Genomic DNA, 17,365 nt, shown 5'->3' with positions numbered 1-17,365 from the left:
TTCTACTGACCTGAGATGTGGGAGGAGCATTGCACCACCGACCCACCTGTTGACTGAGCTGCTCTGCCAACACACCTCCACTGTAAACTCGTAATCCACTGTTCACACCACGATACGAGGCGTTTCACGTCTGCGGAGGCTCGTAAATTCCTTCTGCTCACTGTCTTGGCCCACATATGACCCTGGACCGTCTGGGTACCTGGAGTAACCTCCTCTCATGTGCATTTAGTCAAACACATAAATACACAGTTATACTGTCTGTGCACACATAATGTACAGCTACAGTACGGCCACACACACACACACACACACACACACACACACACAGTGGTGGAGAGTAGGAACATTTACTCAAGTATTGCACTGTAAATACAGTTTTGACTTTTAGGCTCCTTTCACTCTTCTTTTCATGCTGAACGTTTCATTTTCAAGTTTTCGACTCTTCTTACTCTCATTGCTTCTGTTTAGTATCTTTATGTGTCATCATCTCAGCTCTGGTGGCTGCTCCCTTCATCTCACCATGATCTTTACACTACAGCCTCCTGTCTAATCTTTTCTCCATGTCTGCATGTTTGTCACTTCACCATATGATCTTTACACTACAGCCTCCTGTCTCCTCCTTTCTCCATGTCTGCATGTTTCTCTCTTCACCAGCTGCCTGTCCATCACACTGATGCTGAGGTGATGGCTTAGAAGACGAGGACAGTAGAGACACAGGGCAGAGCTGGACAGCGAGCTCCTTCATCCCACTGTGAGGCACAAAGGGCCCAGAGACGGGGCCCTCAACCACATGAAGACGGATATGAACCTGCAAGAGAAAGGTCGCGGGCCCCTGTATAACACTGCTCCGTACACACACACGTGCACAGGTGTTTTCCCTGAGGATTCTACTGTTATTCTAATCGTGCTATCCTAAAGCCTACAGTAAATTCTAGAAAACCCTTCTCTTACATAAACACAGCACTGACCTTAACCCTTTCACCCTTAAGGATGACGGACTGTCTGTGCTTTGTGGTGACGTCGCACAGAGTTTAAAGTGACTGCGCTCTTGTCTGGATGTGACACAGTGGAGGGGTTTGAGGGTCTGAATGAAGAACCACAGTGTTTTCTTACAGGAACGGAACAATGGGCTCTTTCATACGACTTCTCATCAGGACGGAGGGAAACCGTGGCGGGCGTCAGTGTTTTGGGTACGAGAATCTCTCTGAAGTTTCTCCCACATGACAGAGATTAGGAGCCCAGAGACAGCCTGGTCTGTTTCCACCCATCTCCTTCCTCCGCTGTCACACGTTTGTTTTGTTAATGAGGAAGAGGAGAGGAAGGGAGAAAGAGCACAGGAAGAGACACACACTGTTCTGCCCCCCTCAGAGCATCAGCCACATGAGAGGAAGGTAAAGGCCTCCCTACGCGTCCTCACATCGTCCTGCAGTCTGGGTGGAGGGTCGGCCGGACCGGTTACTGGGTGATTATGCAACAGTGAAGCCAGAGTGAAAAGTGACTCCTTCACTTTTTTGTTTTGTTTGAATCCCAGCTCACAAAGAACTCTGCATGTTCTCCTCCAGTAACTAAAGTGTCAGAGCTCCACAGGTAGGGTTAGGGTTAGCGTTAGGGTTACCCGCACAGAGGCTTCTGTTTCACTCCTGCTTCTGCTGAAGCAACCTTTTAAACTAGAAGATTATTTTCATTTGTTCTACTGTGATTTCAGTGACTGTGTCGGGCTCTGACTGTTAGAACTAGGATGACCTACACAGCGATACTGTACCTGAACGCATCATGAGGACTGCTGGTGCACAACTGATGCAGCCTGTGTGAACACAATGTTAATCCTTATGCTAATCCAGTGTCCGGCAGCAGAACCAAGCCGACTTCATCTGACTCGTTTCTACACTTTGTTCCTTCTGTATGTTTGATCATTTACAGTTTTGGCTAATTAAGTCTGTGATCAGAAGCAGAACCAGAAGCTTTTTGTTCCAACCAAATGAAGCAGGAGATGATCACACACACGTGACGGCTCTATAATGAACCCACATCTTTTCATCCCTGGCATTCTTCTCATTCCTAACATGGCTCCTTGTCATAAGTGCAGACGTTATAGGAGGAAGGTCTTTCTTCAGTCTGAGCTGTTGTTTGCAGAGCAGCTACACTTCAGATTTCATTTTGTGTGTCTGTGGGTTCGTGCAACACAAACACAAGATCTCAGTTTATTTTTGTGAAGGTGAATCATTGGTCTCAGATCACTTTCTCCCGACTTGGCAGTTTTTTAAAATAAGATTCAAACCTGACAATCCCACAAATTATGATGCAGTGATCGGTCACGTTTACAGGTGTGAAACTAGTTCTCTGGTAAGATTTTTATTCCATCTCTACTGTTTCTGCTGAACAGAACGTAAGGTGTTCGTGCCACTATCACATCTCCTCCATCCTGTGCTGTCCTGTGACTTATTGCAGTTAAAGCAAAGTAACAAAGTGCTGTTCATTCACACACACACTCAGATTACACTTCAGCTTCCATCTGTTCACACATTAAGTTGGAATCTGGTTTTCAAAGGATCAAATGGGAAGCAGAGTTTCACTGCTGCTTTCTCTCACAACACCAGAAAAACATCCTCCAGGTCTCTGCAAGTACCCGATCACGCTACAGATCCTTACACATCCTTTGAGGTATTCACAGCTTACTTTTGCTCTTGGTTGTTTTATCCTATCACACTGTACAAACAGTACAAGTCTCAGTTGGCTTCATAGGTCAGTGCCACTCTGCTGTTGCTCTTTATCAGCACTAATATTCTCACAAATGCAAAGTTTTTCTTCAGAACTTTAACAAATACTTCATTTAAACAATGACAAGGCATCATTTTTGTGCCTACCTGCCTCCTGGACGTCACAGGTCAGGTCAGAGCAGCATCTCAGCATCAGGGACCCTTCAGACCGACGATGTCTGCAGCACTGGGGCTTGAATCCAGCTCTGCTGATGAAGAGGCTCACAAACCACAAGTGGACCCAACAGTGTCTGTAGACAGATGTCAGGGACACTAATGTTCTTTGTTCATGGAAAATTAACAACAAAGACTCTGTTCTCCGAGTTTTTAGACAGACCAAGTGTTTCTGAAGAACTCAGATGTTAATTATTCTTCATGAGCTGGTTTCATTCACTGGGAAATACACTCAGCTTATTCAGAAGGCTGCAGTGTGAACAGGTCCAATTTATTGATTTATATTGACAAGTGATATTGTTAACAGTGTGAAGTTGTTGTACCACTGTGGAAGACGAGGAAGGAGACGAGTGGACCAGGGGTTGAACTTCGATAGTGTAGGTCAGGATGCACATTTCACCATTCCTATGCCTGCTTGATAAAATCTTAGAAAATGTATCATCTTTGTTGTTGATATTTTAGTCTATTGATGCCTGCATGTACAACACTTTCTTGTGATAAGTCATGTCTGAAGAAACAACTTTCTAATGTAAAAGAGAAGCATAAGAATATTATTTGTATCAGAAAAGAACCAGCACCATCAGCCCTTTGTGTTAAGACTGATCCAGGAGGCTGGCATCACTGTTTCCTACATTCAGGACTGAATCATGTGTGATTCTGTGATAAGAGTCTTTGTCTAAAGTTTGGTCCGGTTTAGACTCTAAACTGGCCGCTGACAGCTACTCTGTATTGTTGAAACACGTGTTCCCAGACTGTTTTCATAGAGACTCGATCTCCAGTGAAACAACAGAAAAACTAAAACAACATTCTTCTTCACGCTCTTTATAGCTGACGGTGCATCACACCTGGAAACCAGTGGTTCAGGTTCAGACAGGTTGGATGAGTAAAGTGTTATTTTATGACAACAGCTGTGCTGAACCACGATCGTGAACTAACTCTGCATGAACAAGTGGAAGTTGGCTCTGGTGAACTCCTGGTGGATGGTCTCTAACAGCACGTCGTCCTCCTGCTCTCTGTCCATCCCTGCTTCTCTCATGCCTCCTGCTGCTGCTCGGGTAGACGGAGGCGGCTGGAGCTCAGGGCTGTAGGTGAAACTGAAGGGTGTGCGATAAATCAGACCGTCCAGTCGGACGAGGGACAGTGGGACGGTGATGATACGACGCAGACAGCGCCAGCTATCACTGAAGATGGAGACGTCAGGAACGACACAGAGGAGAGACTTGGGAGACCTGAGGAAGAAACAAGACGAGAGTGGGACATCAACTTTCATCAGCTGGGCCAGGTCCAGATCAGACCGGCAGCATCACAGCTTTAAAGTTTGGTTATCTGCTTCACTACAAATAAACCAGTGAATTTTAAAGTCTAACTGAAAATTAACCCGTTAACGTTGACGATTACAAGATAATGCACCAGACTAAACAGGAATCCAAGGCTGATATGAGACGCTGGTGCCCAGCAGACATGTTGGAGGGCCCTTCATTCAGCCCCATCCTGGAGCTCTGGCAGTGGGGGATCATGTTCGTGACTTGCTGCAGGTTCTTGCACAACCAGCACATTGTGTTGTAGGAACAGGGGCTTCCTCTGTGCCGCACAGCCGCTGCTGGTGGCAGGAATATTTGCAGAGGCTCGTGGCGAGCCGCGCTCCATCACAGACCCTGACTGATGAGACCTCAGTGCTTCAGGTGTGGGCTCCGAGCTGGACTCTGACACCAGAGGGGCTGTTTTTCCTCACTGTGCGTCACATGAGATTCTGTGAGGGGAAGTTTCTGCCCCTCGGTGAGTCACAGAGTGGCACACAGGAGCTAGAGAGAGGATTGTTCCTGGTGAGGGCTCAGTTTCACATAAGCCCCTTTGTACGTCGTAGCTCCAGTCTTGGCCTGGCCTCTCAAAACGGATGAATACAGGTAAAGATTTTAAGCCAAACATGAAAATGAAACTGCCCATCTTCTCCTCTGAGTCTTGACCTGAACAAATGAGTTTTTCTCAAAATGAATCAAACACAAAACAGAACAAAGAAATGAAAAAGGAACAAGGTCAAAGGTCAAAAACACATTTTAGGAAAATATTCCACAGTCTGAGAAACACTGGTGTCAGTACAGTAAATATGAAGCCACAGCAGGACAAAGGTTTGATCTTCAAAACCTGGAACTTACACTATGAAGACTGGGACAACTGACCGAATATAAAACTAAACCTCCTGCTTATCTGCCAACATGGAGTAGGGGCTTGGAAGTTAATAAAGACACTTTCATACAGGTAGATAACTAAATAAAATAAAAGCAGAGGGACAGCCTTTCTCCACTCTGGTTTGTGTACAGTTTAAATGAGACAGTGCACCACAGTAACGGAGCAGCTGTTTTTCAGTTTCCAGTCTTTGTACTAAGCGAACGGCTGCAGCTACGTATTTAGTGAACAGATATAACAGGTGATGAGCTCCGTCCTTTCTCCTTTTCATCTCCCTATGAACCTTCTCACTGATCGACCAATTCTCTTCCTTCCTGTTTGTCTCTCTCCATTTTACCTGTCCACACTCTGTTCACTATACCACATCTCCTCTTCTGCTCTCGCACGCTGTCTGTTAACTCACTTAAACATGGTCTCGGCTTCGCTGTGTCCAAACCAGACTTTGAGATGAGGGCTGAAGTTTTCTCCGTGAATCTCCAGCATGGCAACATGTCCTCCACCGTTCACCTGCAGCAACACACACAGGTTTATCACCACCCTGCCCACACGGCCACATCCCAGAACTATTTGTTGCAATAAATTTGTAAGTGTGTGGCGGAGACAGTCCTCTCAGCTGATGGCCGTTGGGTTCTGACAGCAGGAGTCAGACTGATGCTTCATCTCTCAACTTCTGATCTAGTTTCTCACCTAGCAACAATTTTATCTGTGCTTTCTGTTTGTCTTCTGTCCTTCTTCTGTTTTAAACTAAACTTGATTTACAACCAAACAGGAAACCACACAGACAGACTCTCGTGTCTGCTGCTCACACTCACCTCTAACCCTGTGATGGCTGGAAACGGACTGACTGGTGTCTGGATGCAGGTCACCCCCTGATTGAAGGTGAACTCTACTGCTTCCACCCCGATGATGGTCCAACAGGCTCCGTCGTTCAGCACCACTCTACTGGGGTCTCTGATGCTGGGCGAAGCCTGGAGGGAAGGAAAGGACGGGGGGGACAGAGGAAGACGGTTACTGCCAGCGGGAAAGAATGAGGAGACGAGGAAACAGGACAGACAGAGGCAGAGAGCGAGGCTGCCTGACCTGGTACTGTATGATGGTGTCACTGGACAAACACAGGTAGGCGTGTGGATCGTCTCTGAACTGGAAGGCACATTTGTGGAGCTGAGAAACCGGCTCGTCCACATCTAAGATGGCGTGCTGCTTGTTCACCTTACGAATCACCTGGTGGCACCAACAAGACGAGGGAAACAACACAATCATCAAAGGTCTCAGGAACAAACCTGCAATTATTGCTGCTCTCTAGGGTCCAGGGATGTCCAGAGCAAAGCGTTACTGTCGGCTTGTTCCTGTTAAATCTTAGTTTAGCCTGTCGCTACGCTAACATTTACTGTTTGGTACTAAACACAAAGAACTGATAAGTACAATATGTTGTCATTCATTTTGCAGGTGTTTGGTCAGAAACCAAAACACCAGACAAATAAAAATAAAAAGCTGATGATGGTGTGAGAAAGTCAGAGAATCATCATGAATGTCCAAACTTTAATGCCAATCCATGAAGTTTCTGAGATACTGAGACAGGAACATGGCTTAAAGGGCCAATCTGCTGTTACAGGGATGTTTCAGGTGCTTTTTGTTCGGATTAAAAGATGGAATACGAAGACAGGAAACGAGGAGGGATATGGCTACAACATCCAGTGAAGGTTCACCGCAGGAATCAGGACATTACAGTTCTACACTGTACACGTTACACATTCAGCTAAGTGGAGTCATTTATTGGGCCTGAAAAACTTTGAAAAAACATCAGTCTCTTAACAACAGGACTCACTGCACCAAGTCTGCACTTGCACCATCAACCAAATTAAAAATGTATGCAAAGTGACTGCTACATTAACTCATTACATGCCAAGACGTGTATCTTCCTTCTAAGAAACATGCAACATACTGTAAGAATGTAAGAATACAGTAGGAATGAAGTTTATTTTCATCAGAGCTGCGTCTGACTGACAAACTACTGACAGTGTAACACAACTTCTCGAGGTCCTGACGGCAACAACAAAGATTAAAAACAAAGGAAAACTGAATGTCATGGTGTGACTTTCTACAAGAACAAAGCTTCAAGTTGTTTAAGGTCAACACTGAGGAAGCTTTAAATCAAATCTAACACTGCTGTCTGAGGTAGAGATCAGCCAGGTGGTCTCAGTGAAATAGTGCTGGTGTTTCCAGGCCTTGTGCCGCAACCTAAACGTGGCCACGCTCCGACACATCCTGTACTGCACCACACACCCTGTATTTAAGTCTCTGCTCAGCTGCTGATCCAGCTGAACCGTTCGGTCTGTATATCCACCACCACCTCCTCAGTCCCTGAACATCGACCACAACCAAACAAGAGAACTAAGCTGCTCGTCAGTCAAGGAAAACGTTCATGAATGTCCAAACTTTAATGCCAATCCATGAAGTTTCTGAGATACTGAGACAGGAACATGGTTTAAAGGGCCAATCTGCTGTTACAGGGATGTTTCAGGTGTTTTTTGTTCAGATTAAAGGATGGAATATGAAGACAAGAAACGAGGAGGGATATGGCTACAACATCCAGTGAAGGTTCACCGCAGGAATCAGGACATTACAGTTCTACACTGTACACGTTACACATTCAGCTAAGTGGAGTCATTTATTGGGCCTGAAAAACTTTGAAAAACCTTCAGTCTCTTAACAACAGGACTCACTGCACCAAGTCTGCACTTGCACCACCAACCAAATTAAAAATGTATGCAAAGTGACTGCTACATTAACTCATTACATGCCAAGACGTGTATCTTCCTTCTAAGAAACATGCAACATACTGTAAGAATGTAAGAATACAGTAGGAATGAAGTTTATTTTCATCAGAGCTGCGTCTGACTGACAAACTACTGACAGTGTAACACAACTTCTCGAGGTCCTGACGGCAACAACAAAGATTAAAAACAAAGGAAAACTGAATGTCATGGTGTGACTTTCTACAAGAACAAAGCTTCAAGTTGTTTAAGGTCAACACTGAGGAAGCTAACACTGCTGTCTGAGGTAGAGATCAGCCAGGTGGTCTCAGTGAAATAGTGCTGGTGTTTCCAGGCCTTGTGCCGCAACCTAAACGTGGCCACGCTCCGACACATCCTGTACTGCACCACACACCCTGTATTTAAGTCTCTGCTCAGCTGCTGATCCAGCTGAACCGTTCGGTCTGTACATCCACCACCACCTCCTCAGTCCCTGAACATCGACCACAACCAAACAAGAGAACTAAGCTGCTCGTCAGTCAAGGAAAACGTCTTCAAACAAATCAAGCAGCGAGAAACATGCACAGAGTGTGCAGATCTACCATCAAACTGCTGAGGGTGCAGAGGAAAGGTCTGCTCAGCAAAATGTGAGGGGGGCCGCTGGGAACTTTGTCTAGGTGTTAAAGTGGACGAGGGTTCAACAGTAGTAGCATTTGTGGGATTAGCAGCTGCACAGACACACACCTGTAAGAAACACAGGACCGGAGCTGGGATTATTCCTAAAGCTGTGAGCAGCGTTTCACTCTCATGTGGTCACACACAGACATACATGGCTTGTTTCTGATTAAAGGTCTCAGCAGCAGCACAAGTTGTTTTACTTTTGATTGGGAAAATCCCTTTCCTGCGTCAGTGCTGCTGGATTAACCGATATCACAGGATTTCTGTTCCCGTTCTGATGAATCCCAGTCAACATTACACTAGTCCTCTGTGGTCGGATCGTACGTCCTCAGTAAAGCAGCAGGTCTTCTAAACTGAAATTCTGACCTGATGATGGCACCAGATGAAAAGTCAGAGGATCATCAAAGTTATTAAAACTGATCCTGAAGGAAACATGAATTTCATGGCAACCCACAACAGCTACTGAGATCTACTTCAGACTGGAAAGATCATCTGACCACGGCTTAAAAAGTCTGAAAGGACGAACACGGCTCAGACATCGTTGAGAGTAACATGATTCTTATCACTGGAGAATGGAGTTTTACACTGCCTGTTCACACATTATCAAGTCTGAACTAGTGTGAACAGGCAGTGATGGCGCTGTTAGCAGCTCGGTGGTCAGTGTGTGAGCATATACTGTACATGTACTGTACATACAACATGTATGCACACAATACTATGTAGTGAATATAACACAGCGTAGACTGCAGAGTGTGTGTGTGTGTTACCATGGGTGGCAGAGCTACTTCGGACTCGGTACACACCAACTGGACCACACAACCATAACAGATGAAGCCTTCACTCAGCACAAAGTCGCCTCGGTCGGCACGCTGCTCCTCCACTACAAACACAAACCCATGTGTGAATATTAACAGATGTATTTCCACTGTAACAGTTTGTAGTGTGGATCTCTCCACAGAAAGTTGTCAGACTCAGTAAAGTTGGTTTCACATCATTTTTTGGTGAATAAGATGAATTCAGACAAAAATAAAGTGTGTGTGGTTTGTAGTAGAGAGGACAGAGAGAACACAGTGACTGAGGCTCAGGTCTTGGTGGTGGGAGGTCTGTGCACGGTGGGCACTGTGCCAAATACACAGCCTCGCAGATCTTTAGACAGGCTTCTTCAGACGTGTGTGAGGGGGACGCCGGTGGAAAACCACTTGCACAGTGACTGTATTTATGGAGGGTGGCCGAGTGGTGAGAGAGGCCGCCTGGTGACGGCCACTGGTCGTCCAGGATTCTCAGTCTTTGACAAAGTCTCGTGCACCAGGGGTACAGTGACGTCACCATCTCCACATGTCTGGTTACAGAGGTAGAGACGACAGATTGATGACTACCATGTTCACAGTTGAAATGACCTGGCTTTAACCCACCGTCTATTTATCCTCTCCTGTTACAAGGCTGGAGTCTGTCCCAACCGTCTCCACTCTATCACAAGGTTCATAATGTCTGATTGTAACAATATGTGTAGGAGACAGGTAATAAAGCTCATTTATATTGTAAGAAATTCACCCAATTAGAGACCGTTTATTGGGGCGAGAGTAGAGGATGCTGAGGATAGAGTTAGGTGGAAACAGATGATTCGCTGTGGCGACCCCTAACAGGAACAGCCGAAAGAAGAAGAAGAAGAGACAGTTTGCTTCTTCATTTGTCCTTTGGGTTAATAAACAGACCATAACGTGATTTTTTTTTACTAACTGTGAATGTAATGCATTTCAAATCATTCACATAAGGAACTAAAAACAGTCCACAGCAGCAGCTCTGTGGAGGCTGGACGTAGCCACAGTGGCTGTTTAGCATGTTAGCATGCTAACATCTGCACTATGTTTGTGCTAAAAATACACTTAAACTGAAGCTGATGGGAACGTCATTAGTTTTACAGTTATTTGAGCCAAAGTACTAGATAAATAAAATGTTAACATGGTGATGGTGCTAGATGAAAAGTCAGACGGTCAAAGTTACAGTTCATCCTGAGAGGAACCTGAATGTCATACTAAAGTTCATGGCATTACATCAAATAGTTGTCGACACATTTCACAGGAAGTGGCAGGTGTCAGCTTTTTAGAAGTGTTGGGGAAATATGAGTGGATCAGCATACTCAGTAGGGTTCATCCTCTGGGGATCATGAACTTTTCATCTCCACCCGTCCAGTAGTCAGAGAGACCAAAGAGGTCGACCAACCGTCCGGTCGACCCCGGCCCCCCAACAGCTGTGCTGCTCATGGCTTGGAAAAGATGTATTTTATGGGAAACTCGACTGTATTAAACATTTTTGAACCTCCGTTTCTGATGAAAGTCAAACCAGGCAGAGACTGACACAAAATGACCTTCACAGTACATGAGGCATACATCTGTGCATGACACTGTGCACATGCAGTAAACACACAGCTCACACACATTTACCCATGGTGATGGTGAAGGCTGTCCACTGTCTGGCGCTGGCTACGAAGGCTCCTCTGTCCACAGAGAGGTAACGTGTGCTGACTGTCTGTGAGCGTAAGCGGTTGAACAAAGCTACTCTGGAGCACGAAGAGATGCACACTGAAACACAAACACAAAGAGAAGCACAGTCTCACTGTACAACACAGCAAAGGAACTTACAGCAGCAACTTTGTGCCTGCAGACATTTATTGGTTAAGGTATCACTGTGAGGACCCAGACCGATGCATTAATGCATCCCTTAGTCCCTTACTCTGAACCTAACCTAAACCTGATTCTAACGTGAGTCCTAAAACCAGGTCTGAACCCTCAAACAGCCCAACGAGTCCTCACAGTGACCAGAGACAGACATGTCACGACGGTGGTCCTGAGCAGACAGATGAAGCATCAGTCTCCCACAGAAACCTGAAGGATCTGACATCACCTGATCCAACACCTCAGCTGTCAGGATGTGATATGACTGACCCAGGGCCCTGCTGTGACAGTACAGGGAATCATCGTATGATGCCACCGACAGTCAGTCAAACCTGGGTCCAGACTCTTGTACAATATGTAGGATGTTAGAAACTAAAGTAGTTTGTCACAGCACAGGCAAACTACTGAGGCATAAGACTCTTTACAAAACATCATTTACTAAAATGACTGAAACACTAAAGTGTGTACGCGATAGTTTGTGTATTTGTAGCCGTGTCCAACACAAAAACAGCACATAAATGACCAATCTTAAATTAAAATGTTTATATTTTATTCTTCCTCACTGATTTAAACTCAGTGTAAAAACTGTTTTGTTGAATTGAACAAAAAGGCAGAGAATTTAAAAATGTTTGTAAATGTGACTCACAGTCTGCATTTTTCATCGACTGCCTCTTCTGCGAGGGTTTGGAGATGACTTTGATCATTCTGCTCTGGAAGGACCCCACTTCCTGTCGGCTGCCCAGGAAGAGCTGCAGCAACAGGCGGAAGTGCTTCCTCTTGTCCTGATCAGAGATGAACAGGGACTTGGCGCAGGCAAACATTTTCTGCAGAGACAGAGGCAGAGGCTGGGACAGGGAGCAGGGCGGCACTGAGCACAACTGTAGCACATTTACAGTGTTTAATCCAAGATGCACTGAACAGGCAGAAGATGAAAAGTCTTCTGGAACATAAACTGATGCAGGGCGTCTGTTTCTTGTGTTTTGTCTCAGTAAATAAATGAGAGAGCTAAAGACGCACACAGTGTGTTTACAGCGGAGCTGTTTCCCTGTCAGACGTAGCTGTTTGTCAAGTCAATGCTTGTCAGTATGAAAACCCACAGGGCTGATCATCACTCGCTCATCCACAGCTGGACATTCGGCTTTGAGACCACTAATCAACATGAAGCAAAGCTTTGTTCAGATTTATTACTAGCACTGGTCTGGTTGTAGAAGTAAAGCCTTTGGGAGAATAAAGGGTGACTTTTAATTTTAGGACCACAATGTTATAAACGGCAGTGTCTCTTAAGAGCTTGCTTTTATTTACTGGTACATCTCATTCGGGTCACACACACGTGGCAATCAGTCGTCACGGTCAGTCAAAATAAACTGTTTAGAAGAATCTTTCTGAGAACTGGATGTGAAGATGCAAGGTACCGGTACTCTGTCAAGTGTCTGTTGGATGGTTGAACAGCTTTGGAAGCCCCCTGCCAATACTGCTGTCAGTGAGATGTCGAGGGAGATTCAGACACTGTTCATCCATTCAACAGGCACTTTGCTTGAAGCACATTCCTTCTGGTGGAGCATCGTGGTGGACAGTTTTGCCCTTCTGTAGCTGCTGAAAACCCTCAGACCAACCAGAGGTGGGAGCAGAAAGTTGGAGCAATGAAAAGATCTTTTATCAATAACGTTTGTTTTCAAAGTGAATCATTTAATATTGGTTTGTGCTGATAAAGTGTGATAATTATAACCGTTACATTCTACAAAGCTATGACCATTTTATTAGCAATCTGCTTTTATCCACTACCTGGGGCTATGAGAAGGATTATGGACGTATGTACTGTGGACATCCTGCTGCTTGGACAGAACCTTAGAGGACAGTTTAGCCAGTTTAAACTGAACACGATGTTTCTGTCATTGGACTGACTGAGGTCTGTGTCGAGGGAAACAGCTCAGCAAACAGTAGAAAAGTCCGTCCACAGCATCAGGTCTGATAAATCTGTTCTCCACAGTTTCTCACCCCAGAGTCTGGTTGTTCGTCGAAAATCAATTTGTACGCGTCGGCCTGAGACTGACTGGAGCTGTCCAGACACATGTAGCCACACAGTCGATGCATGGAGTCTCCATAACCGGACGCTAGAGAGAGACAACATGAGGAGACAGGTGATGGGAGAAGGAGAAGAAAGAACAACAATAAAACAGGAGGAAGAAAAGAAAACAAGAGAGAAAGGAACAGAGATGAGCTCATGAGCTGAGCAGTGGTTTGTGCTTGTTGAGTTTTGATTCTTGTCTTTTGACTATGCTTCTCTCTTCACCTTTCAGATGGTCCTGCATGACTCTCCAACCATGGCCGCTGATGTTTACACAAGGAGGAGGGCAGAAGAACCTGCCGGTGATGTTACAGTGCAGATTTAAACTGCAGAATTAAAAAGGCTGTTCTGATCAACCTTTCTGGACTTTTCATTAAAAACACAGATGATCAAAATCTGTCACATGTATTAGCTGTTAAAAGCAGGTTGCTGGACGTTACAGAAAAGGCAAATGATTCAGATGCTGTTATATACTGAATATCAGCTAGACATGAAACGAGTAGATGAATAATCATTGAGCTGATCAACAGAAAATTGATCAGCAAGCTTAATAATCAACAACTGTTTAAGTACAAATGTCCAACATTACCCTGATTCAGTTTAAAATATGTGAGGACACATTGCTTTACTTTATGTGTTGGTAAATTAAACATGGTTGGGTTTGGAAAAAACAAGCAACCTGTACATGTCAAGGTGAGCTTCAGGAAATTCATCGCTAATTAGTTTCCTATAGATCAAATAATCAATGAATTAAGTGAGAAACAAGCTACTATTAAAAGTAACTGTTAGCTGCAGCCCTAATAGCAGCTTACTGCCCACTACATTGAAAGAGCTGAACAGGCAGCGGGGCAGACTTTATGACTATCTGTGCTTTGGCTGCGTGTTTATTCAGCCGACTGTTCCTCCAGAGGAGCGTCACCTCTTCTCGTTGCCATAGGACTTCTGGGCCACCCTGGCGTGCAGGATGATAATGCTCTGGTCTGCGTGAGCGTCCCTTCCTGGTTCCCTGGTTGCTCCCAGTAACTGACAACCTTGGAAACACAGGTTCTTTCTCCTGAATGGACAAGAACTCTGTCAGTGATTAACAGCCAGAACATAGATAAACCTGATAATGTCACTGGAGGAAAAGTAATGGTTATTACAGTTCATCCTGAGGGGCACATGAATGTTATCACCCTGTTAAATGCCCATTATCAGTTATTATTACATCTAGAATTATGGTTGAGAAGGGAATACTGCACCTAGCACTAGGCCAAAAGGTGCACACTATATAATTATGCGCCCTCTAGTGGCCAGTGTAGTTAGGACAGGTGAAAGAGCTCTTGTCAGTGACGTCATATAAAGAATCCAGGTGGGGAGGAGGTTGGGATGGATGGTGGAGACAAAACAGGAGACAGTTGTTTGTTTCCTGTCTCAAATCTTGAGTCACTGTTGTTACTTTAGTGAGTCGTTATTTAACCCAAACCACCATTGTTCCCTAAACCTGATGAAGCTGTTTTAAACATGTGTGCTTACAGACAGTGGTAGTGGCTGAAACTTGTAACAACAAGCTGTTTGTTTGTTAGTTAGCACAATTCAACAGGCATCTGGGCTGTAAATATGGATGAGAGGGAAGTTGCTTTGGAGAAGGTATTCGAAAACCAAAGACAGGCTGATGGTAGGTGTTACAGGGTGGTGAACCATCTACCCAGGTGCAGTGTGATGTTGGTGGTTCAAGTCCAGTTGCTGACCTTTGTCTCACGTCATCTTTTCTGTCTCTCTTGTTTCCTGTCTGCCCCTCTGTGGCTAATAAAAATATGCCTGGGGGAAAAGCCTCACACAACAGCACATGAATCAGACAGATTGGGGCTGTTTTGCTCATGTATGAGGGGGATCCTGCGGACCCTTTACATCTCTACACAGTTGATGGATGCGCGGGGTCACACGTGACTGGCTGTGTGTGTGTGTGCTGTCAGTCACCAGGCTGCCAGCAATAGTCTAAATTAGACTCCTCACCTCTTCAATCTTATTAGCTCTACTGCAAACCAATTTGGGTTTAAAACTAGCCATGGCACTGACATGTGTATATTTGCCCTAAAAGAATTAGTCAGTAAATACAAAAGCAAAAACTCCTCAGTATTCATGTGCTTCTTAGATGCCTCCAAAGCTTTTGACCGAGTGAATCACAGGAAATTATTCCAGAAACTGTGTGACGCCCAAGTACCTAAATATATAGTGAGATGTTTGTCATACTGGTATGCCCACCAGACTATGTCTGTTAGATGGGATAACTGTATATCTGCGCCTTTTCAGACCGGTAACGGCGTAAGACAAGGTAGTCTGCTGTCCCCAATTTTGTTTAATTTTTACATGAATGATCTGTCTAAAGAATTAAATATGTACAGAACAGGATGTATGGTCGGTGACAAAGTTGTGAATCATTTAATGTATGCAGACGACCTTGTGATTTTTAGTCCCAGCTCAGCAGGTCTTCAGCAGCTCTTGAACGTGTGCTCAAATTTTGGGGAATGTCAAGATGTCAAGTGTAATGCTGTCAAAAATGTCATTATGATATGCCGTACAAACGAGGACAGGTCCCTTGTATTTCCTTCTTTTAAGTTATCTGATAATATTTTAACTGTGTGCAGTGAAGTTAAGTATTTGGGTCATGTCATTAATGATTGTTTGTCTGATGACGGGGATATATATCGGCAGTGCCGCATGTTATATGTACAAGCTAATATACTGGCACGGAAATTTGGTGCATTGAATGGTTCGTGTCATCTGGAGTTAGTACATTTTCCGCTGTTTTAAGAACCTGATGTTTAAATTTATTTGTCGCCTGAATGGTTCAAAAAATCATATCATTTTATTGTTGACTAATGTTGCACACAGTGACATGTGTTTTACTTCTGTTCTCAGGAAACACTGGTATACCTGTCTTTTAAAGGGGCAGTAGTTTTATGGGGGTTCTTGTGCTCTCGTTTTTATGTATTTTCTGTTTTTATTGTTTAGTTTTTATTGCTTTTATTTGTTTTGAACCTGGAACTTGAGTCTGTAATAAAGTGTCATTCATTCAAAGGTCAAAGGTCAGAGAGTCAGGACCTCAGACACTGTGGCTCTTCTGGTTCACAGTCTGATAGAAACTGCTCCAGTGTGTTGGAGTGGCCAGGTCATAGTTTTCACTTCTTTAAAAGCTCTTGTGTGATTTCTTGAAGTGCCTCCTGTCTGCACAACAAATTTGCTTTCTGGTTTTAAAGGAGACCTTGACCCTTGATGCCCCCGAGCCCGCACCACTTCTCCAAGCTCCTGAGCAAATCCGGATTTCCTCACCCGTTGTTCGTATTTCAAAGAGGGGGGCGGGGTCTCTGCTTTCCCAAATGCTTCTCCTCCTGGTATTTTAATACCTACGCTCCATCCTCCCACCGCCTCATTCCACCAGTAAAACCCAGTAAAGGTCACGGAGCGATCCCACGCCCTGAACGCATTTTCACGTCCAAGCGCTCATTCCTCACATCACAGCGAGGACTTCTCTGAGCGTGAAGGTTTGGGATACTCACCTTTCTGTACCCGGGACACTGTGGGACTTTTTGCTGGTCTACTGGGTTCCCGGTCTTACCTGTCCCACCCGCCGGCGCCTGGTGCGTCGTGTCCAGACAGCGGCGTCCCCAGGTGAGTTAGCGAGCTGACCGGGTCGGGGCACAGCGGAGGGGGGTGCAACAGAGCGGGGTCTGCCTGGGAGAGTCCTGGCTGGTACATCGATGTGTCTGGCAGGACGAGAAGAAAGGTGACAGACTGTTAGACCGGGGTTAAAGGGCGCTGTCTGTAGCGGGTCCAACAGAAACGGTCAGATATTAACGGGGAAACTAATGATGCACCATTTAAACGACATTTTAATAGAAGCAGTGAGTGTTTGTAGGGTAACAGCTGCATCAGGACTGGGGCTGGATTAAAGTGCACATCACTGAGATCACAACTAGAGCTGCTCAGTGTGACAGGACGCTGGTAGGAGTGAAAAGGTCAGTGAACATTAACCTGGGTTTTCATAATGCCCTCATTGTCCTACCTGGTTCAGCTTCTCCTGCTCTCAACTGTCTTCAGTGA

At 45.0% G+C, this 17,365-nt stretch overlaps 2 protein-coding genes across 5 annotated transcripts in view; one reads left to right on the top strand and one right to left on the bottom strand.

Moving 5' to 3' along the window:
- Positions 1 to 3,190: 3,190 nt before the first annotated feature.
- Positions 3,191 to 17,365, bottom strand: part of rbpjl (recombination signal binding protein for immunoglobulin kappa J region-like) — an 18,234-nt gene continuing 4,059 nt past the window's right edge. The window contains exons 2-12 of the mRNA XM_020588596.1: positions 16,881 to 17,028; positions 14,202 to 14,336; positions 13,508 to 13,578; positions 13,213 to 13,328; positions 11,864 to 12,041; positions 10,987 to 11,124; positions 9,313 to 9,425; positions 6,195 to 6,335; positions 5,927 to 6,082; positions 5,518 to 5,621; positions 3,191 to 4,159 (exon numbers count right to left, since the gene is read on the bottom strand). Of these exons, the coding sequence (XP_020444252.1) occupies positions 3,862 to 4,159; positions 5,518 to 5,621; positions 5,927 to 6,082; positions 6,195 to 6,335; positions 9,313 to 9,425; positions 10,987 to 11,124; positions 11,864 to 12,041; positions 13,213 to 13,328; positions 13,508 to 13,578; positions 14,202 to 14,336; positions 16,881 to 17,028 (1,598 nt within the window). The 3' untranslated portion in view covers positions 3,191 to 3,861. The remainder of the gene's footprint in view (positions 4,160 to 5,517; positions 5,622 to 5,926; positions 6,083 to 6,194; positions 6,336 to 9,312; positions 9,426 to 10,986; positions 11,125 to 11,863; positions 12,042 to 13,212; positions 13,329 to 13,507; positions 13,579 to 14,201; positions 14,337 to 16,880; positions 17,029 to 17,365) is intronic.
- The window catches only part of matn4 (matrilin 4), a 25,923-nt gene continuing 25,035 nt past the window's right edge, over positions 16,478 to 17,365 (top strand). For all 4 annotated transcript variants that reach the window (XM_020588601.1, XM_020588600.1, XM_020588598.1 and 1 more), the window contains exon 1: positions 16,478 to 16,933. The gene's annotated coding sequence lies outside the window, so the exon portion shown is untranslated. The remainder of the gene's footprint in view (positions 16,934 to 17,365) is intronic.

Source organism: Monopterus albus, unplaced genomic scaffold (assembly GCF_001952655.1).
Source record: "Monopterus albus unplaced genomic scaffold, M_albus_1.0 scaffold570.1, whole genome shotgun sequence".
NCBI classification, from domain to species: domain Eukaryota; kingdom Metazoa; phylum Chordata; class Actinopteri; order Synbranchiformes; family Synbranchidae; genus Monopterus; species Monopterus albus.
This window is presented reverse-complemented; position numbering and strand designations above follow the sequence as displayed.